General features: G+C 36.9%; 1 protein-coding gene across 2 annotated transcripts; it reads left to right on the top strand.

Moving 5' to 3' along the window:
• Positions 1–1,970: 1,970 nt before the first annotated feature.
• Positions 1,971–9,868, top strand: LOC5567101 (BEACH domain-containing protein lvsF). 2 transcript variants are annotated; one of them, XM_001651447.2, is made up of 8 exons: positions 1,973–2,412; positions 2,474–2,954; positions 3,087–3,272; positions 6,405–7,311; positions 7,376–7,805; positions 7,865–7,993; positions 9,067–9,539; positions 9,607–9,868. In XM_001651447.2, the coding sequence occupies exons 1-8, from the start codon at positions 2,399–2,401 to the stop codon at positions 9,705–9,707; spliced, it is 2,721 nt and encodes a 906-aa protein (XP_001651497.2). In that variant the 5' UTR covers positions 1,973–2,398; the 3' UTR covers positions 9,708–9,868. The 2 variants fall into 2 exon arrangements, with proteins under 2 accessions (XP_021701608.1, XP_001651497.2); XM_021845916.1 differs by lacking the exons at positions 9,067–9,539; positions 9,607–9,868 and adding an exon at positions 8,064–8,168 and having other exon boundaries at positions 1,971–2,412.
• The last annotated feature ends 4,981 nt before the right edge of the window (positions 9,869–14,849 follow it).

Below are 14,849 nucleotides of genomic sequence, written 5' to 3'. Positions count from 1 at the left end.
TCATATCAAGTTGGTATAAATCTATTAAATGTGGCATGGACTTCGATATACTTTATCAATAATGAAGGTTATAGGTATCATCTATTGTTTGGCAATGACAATCTGTATTCATTTGCTTAAATCTTTGGAATAATGGAAAACTATTGAGATTGTGTCTATAATTGACCCAATTCCATATTCGTACACCTAACAAAAAAGAAATATACAGCATTCAAAACTAATTTTTAATGGACTAGATGATTACTTAAGCTCTTCGTTGTGTTGTTCAGATGCAGTAGAATACATTTGGAAAATTTAAAACCGGACATATTTGAAACTTAAGTAAATTTAAGAAAAATATCAGCTTTCCCATGTTTTTTGCTAAAATATTCGGTAAGTCGAACAATAAATTGCATTTTTTTAACATCACTTCCTTAAGAATGATAACTGCGAATATTGCACAAGTTTCAAAAAATTATAATCAGTTTTAGAGTAGCTAGGAATGGATATCGACAACTTATACTTTTGAATCTTAGGTAGTATAGCATTTATAACAAATCCAAAACCAAAAATTTTAGGCAATTTCTTTAAGTTTGGCTCCTAAATGTATATACATAATCCATAGTTAATGTTCCTATCAAAACACTGCGTAATTATCATTTTTAATTCACATTTTACTACCAAACATGATTATAGAGATTTAAAGAATAAATATTATTGCCATAACCGCAACACAAACGTTTTTTAAAATGATGAAAACAACAGGATATATTCTATTAAATAGTATATCAATGCTCTCTGCTCATTCAAGTTATTTTGTATTTTTCTTATAAAATCAATAAATTACAAAATAGGGTGCTATTTTGAATATAATTTGAATATTGTTTCAAAGATAATTGAATATTACGATGACATCAATTATGTGGAGGTATGTACAGCGTAGTTTAGGGTACTTTATTGTAAAACGAAGTTCGTAGCTCAAATTATTTTTACAGACAAATTCAAAATTAACATTTACCTGTTGTTTAGAATGAAAATTTGGTTTACATTGATTAAAAATATAATTTTAGAAGAGTTTTGAACTTATGGCACAACAATTTTCTGAACTCAAAAGGGATAAAAACTGTTTATGATTTCTGTAAACTATATATATTTCAACTTAATTTCTGTCAGAGCTTACGAGTATAATTTATAGATTGTATCCAATAACAAAAATAAACGTTATTGTTCGAATTATAGGATTTAATAGCAAAAATCATTGGAAAACTGGCATTTCTCATAACTTTACCTAAATTTCATATATGTCCACTAATAAATTGCCCAAATGTATTTCACTCCATCTGAACATCATAATAAAGCATTTCAGTAATCAAATAGAGCTTCTAAATTTAGTTTTGAACGTTGTGCGTATGAATTTTGGCAGGTGTACGAATATGGAATTGGGTGAATTTTAGACATCAATTCAATACTTTTCTATTAATCCAAAGATGAATGTAAATGGAAACATTTTGTGATTGGCAAACAATAGATAACACCTGTTATCTTCAATGTGGATAAAGTATTTGTAGCTCAAAACTTCATTTAATAGTTTTTTACTAACTTGATGTGGAAACAGTATCCTGTACGAATATGAAATTGGGCCACTGTAGGTGGTTGGAAAATAAAATTACAGCATGCCAATGCTAAGCATTTTGTTTGAAAATCGGGTTTCAATGTTATTATTCTGAATACAACTGTACATAAACACGTGACGGTCCTCAAAAGTATTTCGGAAAATCTCCAGGACCATACACCCAAAAATCAAGACATATTCGGTACTCTATCATTACAGCACATGTTGTCTACAACCATGCCGATTGCCTGCTGTATAGAGTAAGGGACGCAATAGCCATTCGCGCCCATTATGTTCACCGTTCCTTTAAATACATAGGCTCTCGTAAGGAAGGGGTATACATCAGCTGATATCGGTCAGCTCAGTGATGTCTACTGTCCATAATAGCATACTTGTACTATATGGTCGATTGTCTCAGATACACAATATTTGGAAAAACCTCACAGAGAACAGGAACATCAAATTATAGTAGCAGCAACAAGCAAAAAAACAAACAGCAAAGATTCGTTCAGTTCAGTTTGTGGAGAAGATTAGCTCTCGCAAAACAGAAAAAGAAAAAAATGAAACATAGATCTGGATGAAAGTGGTGGTAGCCTCAGTCAATAGTCAGACATAGGAACGATTGTACGAACTTTGCATCCTGTTTTATTACTTTCGCGATGACAATATACGTGTTGTGATTGATGCTGTATAGTCATTTAAGGGAATTGGATATTCTGTGGTTAAACTTTAACTTGTAGGTTTGCATTTTTCTTCGCCTTGCTGTAAAGCGAAAAGTATATTGCAACTTGATTATTCACGATAGCAATGGAGAAGCAAAGGTATTTGTTCTAAATCAATTCAGACCAAACAGGTCATAAAATAAGGGTTTCTATTTTGCAGGTTTTCATTGTTGCTGCTGGAACCAGGAGAGATATATTTCGAGGATTTTTCTGTGGATTTGCTCCAGCTAGACGATAGAAATCATTCGAGCGAATCTCCAATCACATCGACATCACCACCTTCGTCATCATATGCAACGCAATCTCTGATCGGTCGACTGAAGATGTGTTCTAAGTCAGTGGTATTCGAGGCTAAGGATAATCTCCGCCTACCGTTGATCAAAATTGCCTACAAGGATTGTCTACAGATCCGTCGCTGGGAGCCGACCAGTGTCAAAGCATTGGAATGCAACGTGCTGGCCATCAAATGCTCCCAATACACGGAGATGTTGAACGATAATGTGGTTCAACCCTATAACTTTCGGCAGCATGAGCGCTTCTTTTTGTTCAACTTTCACTATGCCAAGCTAGAAGACTACATCCAGCAGATGTGCCAACTTCACCGCGCTTCGACCTTGCCTGCCTACGAGCAGAACAGCATGGTGAGTGATTAATGAAGGCAAGATAATGATGCTTTCCGGCGTTATCAATCCATGCGTCCATCGAAAAATATTGTGCAATAATATTCTCCGATGATATTTATAAACTCCGTCTAAATGCTTTTTGTTTTGTAGATTGCTACCATTGTCTTTTCGCGTCATAATCGAGTGCGGTTCAATCCCCTGTGGCTGGACAATCTGTACGAGAAGATTATCGTCGACTATCAGGTGGATGAAATCAACCCTTTGGTGGTGAATCCCGGCCGATTGCTGCTAACTGATGTGTTTCTATACTTTCAACCGTACAACAACATTCAAACGGTATGTGTGAGTCATCTTATTTTAGTTTTCTGAGCAGACGATAGAGAGACGTAATTTAACCGCATGAATTTAGTCAACACAAGGTAACAATCGCATGAGCACGCGGAGTGAAATTGGTTACTATTTAACACCTCTTGGTAATAGAGTCAAGACTTTCTTGGACATTCAGATACCGTCATCGCCAAAATAAAGTGCCCACTTCATTGATGCCCAACCTGGAAATTTATGTCGTTTACCTTTATGAACTACTATAAGTTTCAATAAATCGTAGACTTCTACAAAAACGAAGAAATGTTATCCACATAAGCTATGTCAAAATCTAAGTTGTCAAAATTAAGTTACTAGTAGCCTTTTTTAATAATACTCAACTCTTTTTTAATAATACTTCAGACTTGGTCTCTATTTTATTGCAAGTCTCTATTTTCAAAGGAAGGTCTCTAAAGTCACTTTTTTCCATACCCCTTGCAATAAATTCTTAAGCAAGATTCTACAGCATTCAGATAAATATTCAGAGACTATAACGCTACTATTCAACATGTTCTTCAAGAATTTCTTCTCAAATTTCTCGAGAAAAGGATCCAAAATTGTCCAACTGATTTCTCCAGAGATTTCGTCTGAAATATTTTCAGGGATCTTTCCATATTTCTACAGATCCAATATTTTCCAGGAGATCTTCCAAACGATTGTACAGAAATTCTTAGAAGAAAACCCCCAAAAGTTGATTCCAGAGTTTTTGAAGGAATTTGTCTAGGGGTTTTCCAAGAAACCCTACAAGAATTGCAACGCTTTTTATGTAGATTTCTTCAAGAGTACATCGACGGTACTCTATTAAGATCTCTTTCAGAAATTCTGTTATAAATTCGATTTGGGATTCAGCATAAAGTTCTTTTGGATTTTTTCTTTCTAAGATTTTCTCCAGCAATAAATTCAAAAGAGTACTTCTGTGGTTTTTATCCAAAAATTGATCCAAAAAATCCACGGAACTTTCAAGTTTTTTTAGAGTTTCACACCAGTTAACACTACAGCCATTTTTCCAGTAATTCCTCTGAGCATTCCTACCCAAATTTGTTTAGGAGTTCCCTCCGATGTTTTCGTAGAAATTTCTTTAGAAAATCCTGTTGAATATTATCCGATAAATTTTTTCTACCTTAGCAATTCATCTAGGAACTCTCCTAAAACATCCTCAAGAGTCCAAGATTTGTTTTTCATCAAGGGTTACTTTTAAACTTACAAAAGTTTCATCGGAGCTTACTGTAGGATTTATTACCCCCTCCGGGAGAATTTGCCCTTGTGCTACTGAACAACTATGCCGAAGACGCCATCTTGCTAAGTGGTCAGGATACTGAACTGTCCGCAAAACAATAGTTTCATGCTCACTAGCTCCGCCTGGTAGCAAAATCTCTAAACTTTCGGCTCAAATAATGTTAGCTTCTGTGCTACTGAGCAACTTTGCCGAAGACGCCATCTTCCTAAGTGGACAGGATAGCTCTTGTGCTACTGAACAACTTTGCCCAAGACGCCATCTTTTTGAGTGGCCAGGCTACTGAGCTATAAATACGCAAAACAAAAGTTTCATGCTCACTAGCGCCGCTTGTTGGCGTAATTCCGTATCAGAATGACCACCACTTGTCAGCCATTGCACTATGGTCCAGGAATCAGTTTTACGCGGAAAGATGCACATTAGACAAAAACGGTCTTCTACAAAGTTGTTTGTATTAGTTGAGCCCTTTGTTTAATTTTATTGAAAATTAGGTTGGACCACATTTTCACAGAAATTGTGTAACTAACTTTTTTATTTGTAGAAATTATATTATACATGCTTCAGCAATGTTGTAGACCATTCAATTTCAAGCAACTTTGCAAAAAAAAAGTTTTTTTGTGTCTCTTAAATTGACCGATTTAGAGATTTTTTCCTACGGTGACATAGGGTGGTCCGAACAAAACTGGTTTTCTGGCTCTAGAGTTTTCAATTCGAATTTTTCATCAGTAGTCTATGAAACACTTTTAGAGCTTTGAAAAATGCGTAATTTGGTGAGTGAAGAAACTCGCTATTTCCTTCCGTTTAGAAATTATGGTTGTTTTTCTCTCAAAAACATGCCTACTTTGATTGTGAATATCTCTGATTGGGGCAAACATAAACAATATCTTTTGACGGCGTTCAAAAGACAAAATAAAATTTTATATTATATCAAAAAATTACAGATGTGTTATTTTTGTAAAAAAACGTCTTGAAAGTCAAATATTTTTTATCACAAAAACTTTAATAACTTCTGAACTAAAATAAATATCAACAATCTTTTTGCACGAAAATTGGCGTTAAGTTAAGTTCTAAAAGTCGTCCATAGACGACTTTGACCAGAAAATAATATCAAAAAAACTAGAGTTGAAAAACTTATTTTTGTTGGACCACCCTCAAAAAATTGGAAATTGGAAAAAATGCTCAAGATTGGTCAAATTTTGAGCTACAGAAGAGCTTTTTTGGCAAAGTTGATCAAAATTTCAAGTTCTACCGCTTTGCCTAAGAGCATATACCAGTATTTTTGAAAATAAAAAAGTTTCAAAAAACACAGTATGAAAGCTTTACATTTTTATTTTGTCTTTTGAATGAATGAAGACAATTATCAGTATGGAACCCATTTCAAGATAATTGTACCATGGTACGTATACCACAAGTGTGTCATAAGTATTATCTCTCAATGTGCATATAGTGCAAATCAGAAAAAGCGCCCCTACCGGCCTAGTTCTCAACTAAGAGGATGATCTTCAATTCCTAAAGGTAGATCGTACTTAGCACTGAAACTTCGCCGAAGATAGTACTGTGCTATCTCTTATTACATATGAAATACTCAACAACACCCTAAAAGTGATGAAACCCCATAAGCCATGGGTCTCCTATAACGCGAATTCCTATAACGCCCCCAAACATGTGTCTAATTGGAGACCTGACTGTATTTGGAATTCCTAGAGAAATCCTGTTTAAAGGTTGGTGCTAAATACAAGAAAATAAAAACATCGAGAATTGAGTTTTGATGTCTCGTGTGAAATGATACGTTGTACAAACCATTTATTGTTTGGTAAAACCACTCTACTACAGTGATAATAAATCAACAGTTCGCATTCATCTTGTTTCAGTATCCTGTGCTTAAAATTCGTCTCAAATCCATCAGAAGTTTCTTGAAACGTCGTTTCCTGTTACGCCACATGGGGCTTGAGGTCAGATGGAGCCAAGCTGACCAGGAGAAACTTCTCTACGTATCGTTTCGAAATCAGTCGGAACGGGATGACTTTTTCAGCAATGTAATCAAACAAGAAGACTTTTCCGTCGTCGAGCAAATCCCGGAGAGCATCACCCTCAAATGGCAGAATGGCCTCATATCCAACTACGAATACTTACTCTATCTAAACAGCCTTGCTGATCGTACATATCAAGATCTAACGCAATATCCGGTATTTCCCTGGGTGATTTCTGACTATACTTCCGATTGGTTAAATTTGAGTGATCCTGGAATATACAGAGATCTAACCAAACCGATTGGTGCACTGAACGAGGAGAGATTACAAAGACTGAAGGAGCGTTGTGAAGAAATGGGTGATCCTAAGTTTCTCTACGGTTCACACTATTCTGCTCCAGGCTTGGTTCTGTTTTATCTGGTGAGGAAATATCCCAAATTGATGCTTTGCTTGCAGAACGGAAGGTTTGACCACCCTGACCGGATGTTCAACAAAGTAGAAGACGTATTCAATAACTGTTTGAACAACATGGCCGACTTTAAAGAGTTGATTCCCGAGTTTTACGATACGGATACGAAAGGCGACTTCCTGCTCAACAAAATGAAAATTAATTTTGGCCAAAAGTTCGACGGTACACCGGTGAACCATGTGGTCCTTCCTAAGTGGGCTGATGGGAGTCCAGAGAAGTTTGTAGGACTGCTACGCGAAGCACTGGAGTCGGATTATGTTAGCAGCAGATTGCATCATTGGATTGATTTGATCTTTGGATACAAGCAACGCGGCGAAGAAGCACTGAAGGCAGATAACTGTATGTTCCACAGACACACATCTAGCTTTCAAAATTGCTAAACACATATTATTTCTTTCCATAGTGTTCTACCATCTCTGTTATGAAGGATCCGTCGATTTGGACCAAATAAAAGATCTAGCTGCCAGACACGCGTTGGAAGTTCAAATTTCCGAATTTGGACAAATTCCGAAGCAACTGTTTCGAACTCCACACGTTTCCAAACTGATGAGCATTAACTCTCCCTTACGATGTCCGAGAACTTTGTCCATGGATGGAGAGCTTCGTATCGCCATGGATGCCCAATATTTTTCACACAAGGATGAAATTACCTCAATGTTGCTGGACGAGGAATCGAAGCATATTTTTACAACAAGCAAGGACGGTACATTCAAGTGCTACAGTTTGCACGAACGAAGGCAAATTCGAAGCGTGCAGATAAGCGACATGCCGCTCAGTGCGATACGGCTGACGAATGGAAAGTCAGCTATTCTGGGTTGTTGGGACAATAGCATGTAGGTGTCCTAATCATGTATCTAACAATGTGTGTAGTGATACTATGCTCCTTTTTCAGAACTATTTACAATTTAGACTACGGCAAAATCTCTCAGGTGATTGCGGCCCATGACGATGCGGTGTCCTGTTTGTCCACTGTAAAAGGATGCGAAGTTTTAGTATCCGGTAGTTGGGATTGCAGTGTCAAGTAAGTAATTCAACTATGTACGTTGTCTATTCATTGTATGCAAAAAACCGTCTGTTTTACCCAATTGTAGGCATAACGGGTAGAGGGTGTCAGTACATACAATGCAATGTGACAGAACATTTACAGGCTGAAGCAGGAATTGTAGCCAGTTGGAAGTAGGAAGCACTAGAAAATGGACTAGCATGCAATACCAGTGGCATAGTCAAAATATTTTCTGACGACAAGTTTTCTGGACTGAAGCGGGAATCGAACCCACACCCCTTGACTCGATGCGGCTAAATGTTTGGTAACACTAACCGCACGGCTACGAAGCCCACGAAAAAAAAATGTTCCCTCTCAATTTTAAGGTGAAGAATCGCGAGATTCAAAGATATACTGACGTATTCAAACCTGGTAGAAGGTCAGTTTTTAGACATGGTCACTATTTTAATACATGTCTGGTCAAAATTCTGGAAGCCCTAGAAAAACCTTTAGATTCTTACGTTTTCGTATAGTGATTTCTTCCAGGCATCCCTCCAGAAATTCTCCAAAGAGGGTTCCAACAAATTATCCCAGGAGTTCGTTCAGAAATTCCCCCAGAGATTTTTCAAAGGAAGTTTAAATTTTTCCAGTATTTGTTTTAGGAAGTCCAAGCAACTAACTTCAATAGGAATTACCGTAAAGTGCCGTCATTCAGCGCACGTATGACCCTAATTCCGCGCATTTTTGAAAATATGTCTAATAAATTAGAAATCATTCATTGATGGTAATTTTAAGTGCAATTGTGATGTATTGCCATCATATACAGGAAGCGATATGGGCAAATATTATAATTTTCTTAATTTTTGACAAATTTTGGACCTGATGCGCGGCATTAGAGGACTTTACGGTACACTGAAACTTTTTGCTGAAACTATTCTAAAATTTCCTCCAGATATTTTTTGACCAATTCTTCTAATGACTTCTCCAGTAGTTACTCTAAAGCAGATCTTCCAAAGATTCTTCAAAGATTTATTTCAGTGTTTTTGAAGAAATTCGTTAGGGTTTTTTTTTCTAGGAAATCCATATGTATGTAGGTAATTCATCTCTTTTAGGATCTGGAACAACTTCCACATTGATTCCGTGATTGGTTACCTTCCGTTAGAGGACAAAATCGTGTGTTTGGATACGTTTCTATCGGATTGCTGCCTGCGGGTTGCCATCGGCACTGCATGTGGCGAATTGTTTCTCTGGAAACTCGGATTAACACGGAACCTATCGGACCAGACTCCACCGGACATTGATACGCAGGACCATAAACTCGTTTTGCAGCACAAAGACGCGGTGTGCGCGGTCAGATTCAACCGCAATTGTTCGTTGATTGTAAGTTGTGGAGAAGATCGCATGTTTAACATCGTTGACATCGAGACGGGTATGGTGATATTCAAACGGGAAATGCTGATGCCAATCAGAAGCCTCTGCTGGGCAAAGGACGACAAGTATCTCTTGATGGGAGACCGGGGTGGAACGATGCATGTGTGGAACATGTTGGAGGGTTTGATTCAGAAAGAAGTACGAGTACACTCCGGTAGGTTAACATCCTCCTTACTGTTCAATGAAGTCCTAAAATTCTGATGCAATTTCTACGCATTTAGATTGCATTTACTGTATCGGATGCACGGAAAACAGTCAAATAGTAACAAGTGGCAAAGACAACCGGGACTACTGTGTCAAAATTTGGAAGAGCAATCTGTGAGAGTGCTGCGTCCATTTTTAGTAAGGTAAGTTTATATAATGATAGTCTTTTCCGTGATATTTATGTACTGGAGATTTCCGTGTAGACGGTTTTATTTACTTTTCCGTGTTTTAATAAATTATGTATGAATCTCGTGATATAGTTCGCGTAAGAAAAATCAGCATATACTGTCGTGTATTCTGTAGAGAAATATCCTTGCAAATATTGAACGGTTTTTTCATCATACATTCGCAATTCAAATTATAAGACTGTCCAGCAAGTACTAAGAACGTCCTTCCGATGAATTTTGGTAGCCTCCTTAACTTCACTTCACGTTGGAGTCGGCACATCGTCCGTACCATTCAAATGTTTATCATAGTGTTGCTTCCACCTTTCAAGCACCCCATGTTCACCCATCAAGATATGTCCATCCTTAAGCCTTTGTAAGTTGGGTTTTTTTTGTGAAATTTGCGCAAATTCTTCAAAGTTCCTAGAATTAGAAATTGATATAAATCCCGATATTGCATCTCTTTAATACTTCCTTGGAAGAGCGCTCAAGAACTCATCAAAACACGCAGCAAAACCAAGTTGAGGGTCGTAGTTTCGAATCCCACTGGTCGAAGACCTTTTTGGGTTGGAAGTTTTCTCGACTTCCCAGAGCAGAGAGCATCTTCGTACCTGCCACACGGAATACACATGCAAAAATGCCCATTTGGCAAACAAAATCTCAGTTAACAACTGTGGATAAGAACAAAGAAGCAGTTCTAAAAAAGAAGGATTATTGTGAGTCGTTCAAACAATAGGGTAAAAAGGGGCATGTCATGACCATCTTGGTATAACAACTTAACCGAAGTTCCATATGTTACTGGTACATCATCTACGCGATTTCCATGAACACACAAATCGTAAGGAATGCGCCCAGCTAAATTTAGCGTCTAGTTTTTAGCTAAATGTTTGCAATTTGTCATAATGCAATCAAAAACAACACCAATAACGAAAGGTCATTATTATATATAGTCACAGTGAAATCGTCCTCCTTGAATATTACCAGAAAAGTAATTCGAACTATTCATGTATAAAACAAGAATTCAAATTCAATGGCTCGTTACGTGAGTTTGGCAAGGGTCTAGATAATTGTATGCAATTCAAGTCATTGAATATTATGAGAATAAGTTAAGCTCTAAATTTGTAAAAATAATCAATAACAAGGTCACAGTGAAAATCGTCATGATTTTTGGTGTCATATTATACAGTGTTCATTCATATCATTTCTTTAACTCGCGCACACACATACATTCAAGCACGATCTGCTATGCAAGAATAAGAAAGGTTTAGTTATTTAGAGTATTTCCATTGAAATGGCACGAAATAAACAGACATCGTCAGATATAAGAAAACTTGTGATAAAACTACACTAAAATGGCAAAAATCAACTTAAAATCATTAAATTTGTTGGCGTACTACAGTGTACAGTATAACAAATCGCTATAAAATTGACAATTGAAGTAAAAACAAACCCAAAACATCGTTGAAGAAAATTTTCAATGAAGCGATTGAGTATTAGCTTCTTCGCCAGGTTAATGCTGACCCCAGGATAAGTGCACCGAAACTCGCAATTGAAGCGAAAAAGTAATCTCAGAAAAAAAGTATCTCATAAAGCCAGAAACTGTCTACGCACAGTGCTTGGAAAACATAACGTTTCATGGTCGAGTTGCAAGTCGGAAGACGTTTGTATCACCGAAGTACGTGAAATGTCGTATGGAGTTTACAAAATCGCACGTTAAAAAGGATTTCAACTTATGGAAGCAGTTACTATTCACAGTTAAGGGCAAGTTCAATACTTTCGGATCTGACGACAGGGTTATGGTTTGGCGGAAATCGAATGAAGCCCTAAAAATGAAAAAAACTTTGTGAAACTGCTAAGCATGGTAGTAGTTCCGTGATGGTTTGAGGCTTCATGCCAGCATCTGATGTTAGTAACTTGCAAAAATGGGCATTACATCTACCAGGATAAAAATCTGAAACATACAGCGGCCAAACCGAAAGCTTGGTTAAAAATTATCTATCAATGATCAATCTGCCGAGGCAATCTCCAAATCTCGACCTTATCAAGAACTTGTGGCATCAGTTGGACATTTAAATGAGGAAATATCAAATAACGAGCAGACATTCTTTGAAAAGTGCGCTTACTATTGAATGGAATACGATCGCTAAAACTTAAACTGTGAAACTTGTGCGATCAATGCCAAATCGTCTCAGGAAAGGTTTGAAGAACAAAGGCTTACCTACTCGTTACTAGTTTATGGGTTGACATCTGAAAAATTGATAATTCTTTTAGATCAACTATAAATTGATATCGGTGGACGATTTTCACTGTGACTTATATTTAAGGTTTAAATTTACTTTATTATTTATATAATAATATACAGTAATAACAGAACTTTGAAAGAAAAATATGAGGGTGGACGATTTTCACTGTGACTCACTGTATGAACTTCTAAAATACAGTGTTTAGGTATTTCTCCGTAGTTTGCAAAATAGAGTCGAAAGAACAATAAGGACAGTTAATTTTATAAAGTGGACACTTTGTTTATGCTATATCTTTTTTATTAATTGATAAAATCCTAATCGGTTTTCTGTGCAAAGTTTAATGTTATGAAAATATAAGATCTTACAAAATGCTTTTGGTCGAAGAACCGAATAGTTTTTCCAAAAACTCATTAGAAAAGCTATTCGTCAAAGTTAAACATTATTTTTCGTACAACAAAAAACCTATTTTTTAATTACAAACTGTATATTGGTATTCTTTACTATTGTACTAAAGGTATAACTTAAAAAGAGACCTTCCTTAGCCGAGTGGTTAGAGTCCGCGGCTACAAAGCAAAACCATGCTGAAGGTATCTGGGTTCAATTCCCGGTCGGTCCAGGATCTTTTCGTAATGGAAATTTCCTTGACTTCCCTGGGCATAAAGTATAATCGTACCTGCCACACGATATACGAATGCGAATATGGCAACTTTGGCAATGAAAGCTCTCAGTTAATAAGTGTGGAAGTGCTCATAAGAACACTAAGCTGAGAAGCAGGCTCTGTCCCAGTGGGGACGTCATGCCAAGACGAAGAAGTATAACTTAAAAATAATCTATAATATTCCACATTAGGTAACTTTAGTGGTGTATTCATTTATGGTCAAATTTGCTGATACATCATTCTTTCACTCACAGCAAAAAAGAAAAGTAAAAAGCGTGTTCAAAACTAGTTTAGATATCAGGTATCAGAAGGCCGGCTCCAAAGGCACGTTCCCCACCAGTTGGGAGATTTGTGCCATTGCCATATTTGAGCCTATTTCATCATCTACTCGATGGGAGAGGAAAGGGAAGGGAAAGATGGGAGGAAATAGAAGTGGGATCCCTTGAAGAGGGTAGATCGCATAAGCGAAATGAGAGCATGTAACTCCATACCACAATGGGTTCGAACTAGAGTGTCCATTTTCCGGCCATTTTTCTCATCCCGGGATTCGGGACAAAATCTAAGCTTATCCCGAGAAATCCCAGGATCCCGGGATTTCTCAAATTTTGAATAAAACTAGTATTTTGGTTGAAATAAAAGTACAAATTCAGAAATACATTTTTTTTTTCAATGAAAGAAAAAGATTACGTAATTTCCCTAGACAATATGTTAATTATAACAAATCACATTTCATATACGACTTTCTTTTTCTAATGAAGTAACTTAACACAAATCAAAACTTAGCTTAGCTTATTACGGGTTTGCTAGAGATTTTTCAAATTCTCTATATCATTTATGAATGGAAGTATGGTAAAACAAGAGCATAAAATTAAAGCAATTTGCTTCAAACATTTGAAAACTCATCAAAACTGTTCTAAAGAAACGATTGAAGATCATTAAAGGTATTGTAGAAGATCATACAAAAAGTTTATTATCCAAAATTACTGACTAAAGTTTGGGTGTACTTTCAAATTTGCTTTCTCAGCCTAGGGGATGTTGGAAAACCGGCTAATGTTGAAGAGAAAAGCATTGAAACTTTGCAACTAGACAAATAAAAATATGTATTTCTCACTAGATAAATTGGTCTTTTCATGAAAATAATTACTTGTTTATTCTCTTCTTCATGATGCTTTTCTATTTTATCAAACAAGGCTTGATAGTGCGGAAAAATGTCATTGTTTTCCATTAAAACTTAGTGGTTTTCATCAAATTCTACGTACATTTCGGGAATTCCGGGATTCCCGGGATGTCAGAATTAAAATCCCGGTAAAAGGAAAATCCCGATATTTGTCTAATCCCGGGATTTTTTGTCCCGGGATGGACACTCTAGTTCGAACAGCGCCCTAAAAAGGGCACTGCAAAACGCTTGAGCTTAAAAAGAGCCTATAGCTCATTACCACAGCGTCCAGAATGTCCTGAAGATTCAAGCTTCTGAATTCTGTTTCAGTTAATAAGTGTTTACCAAGTAATTGGAATCGCATTTGCGCAAAAATTGGACAGTTACATATCAGGTTATACGAAGTTCCGGAGCCACAACTATCACACACAATTGAGTCAGCACGCTGAATATTTGCCATGTGATAGTTGAGTCGGCAGTGGCCTGTCAACGCTCTGACCAAGAGACTGCAATTCTGCTTTGACAGATTTGTTAAATACTTCGCCACCCTTGGAGATGGCTCAGTAATGTACAATTTTGTTTGACGGCATGACTCCAAACTATTCCAATATTGCTTGTGCTGAGTTGCCGCCCAAGAGTTTATCTGAAGCTTCACCCAGCACTTCGAAATTGGAATAGCCGGCTCAGGGCAAATGAAGTCATGCGATGCTCCATCGCTAGCTAGCTCATCAGCCAATTCATTTCCAGCGATGGAAGAATGGCCACAAGGTGTACAGAGTCCTTATGTGCGTGAAAAGATTTTGCACAAAAGCGTGGAGAATGTGGTAATGGTTGACGAAACAAACGTAAATGCATGCTTTAAGCAGCTTTCAAGGTTGGCATTTTGTACTGTACTTCAACGAGGTCAGGTTGATGATCATTTAAAGACCAAAAAGTTTTCAAAATTTGGCAAGCTACACTCCCGTGCATAAGTTTGTGTTCACCCTCTAAAAAACTTGCAAAAGTTCAGTCCATATCTCTGTGACTACACGTCCAATTG

This window comes from Aedes aegypti, chromosome 1, assembly GCF_002204515.2.
Source record: "Aedes aegypti strain LVP_AGWG chromosome 1, AaegL5.0 Primary Assembly, whole genome shotgun sequence".
Taxonomy (NCBI): Eukaryota; Metazoa; Arthropoda; class Insecta; order Diptera; family Culicidae; genus Aedes; species Aedes aegypti.
The sequence above is the reverse complement of the archived record's forward strand: the minus strand, read 5'-3'. Positions and strand labels throughout refer to the sequence as shown.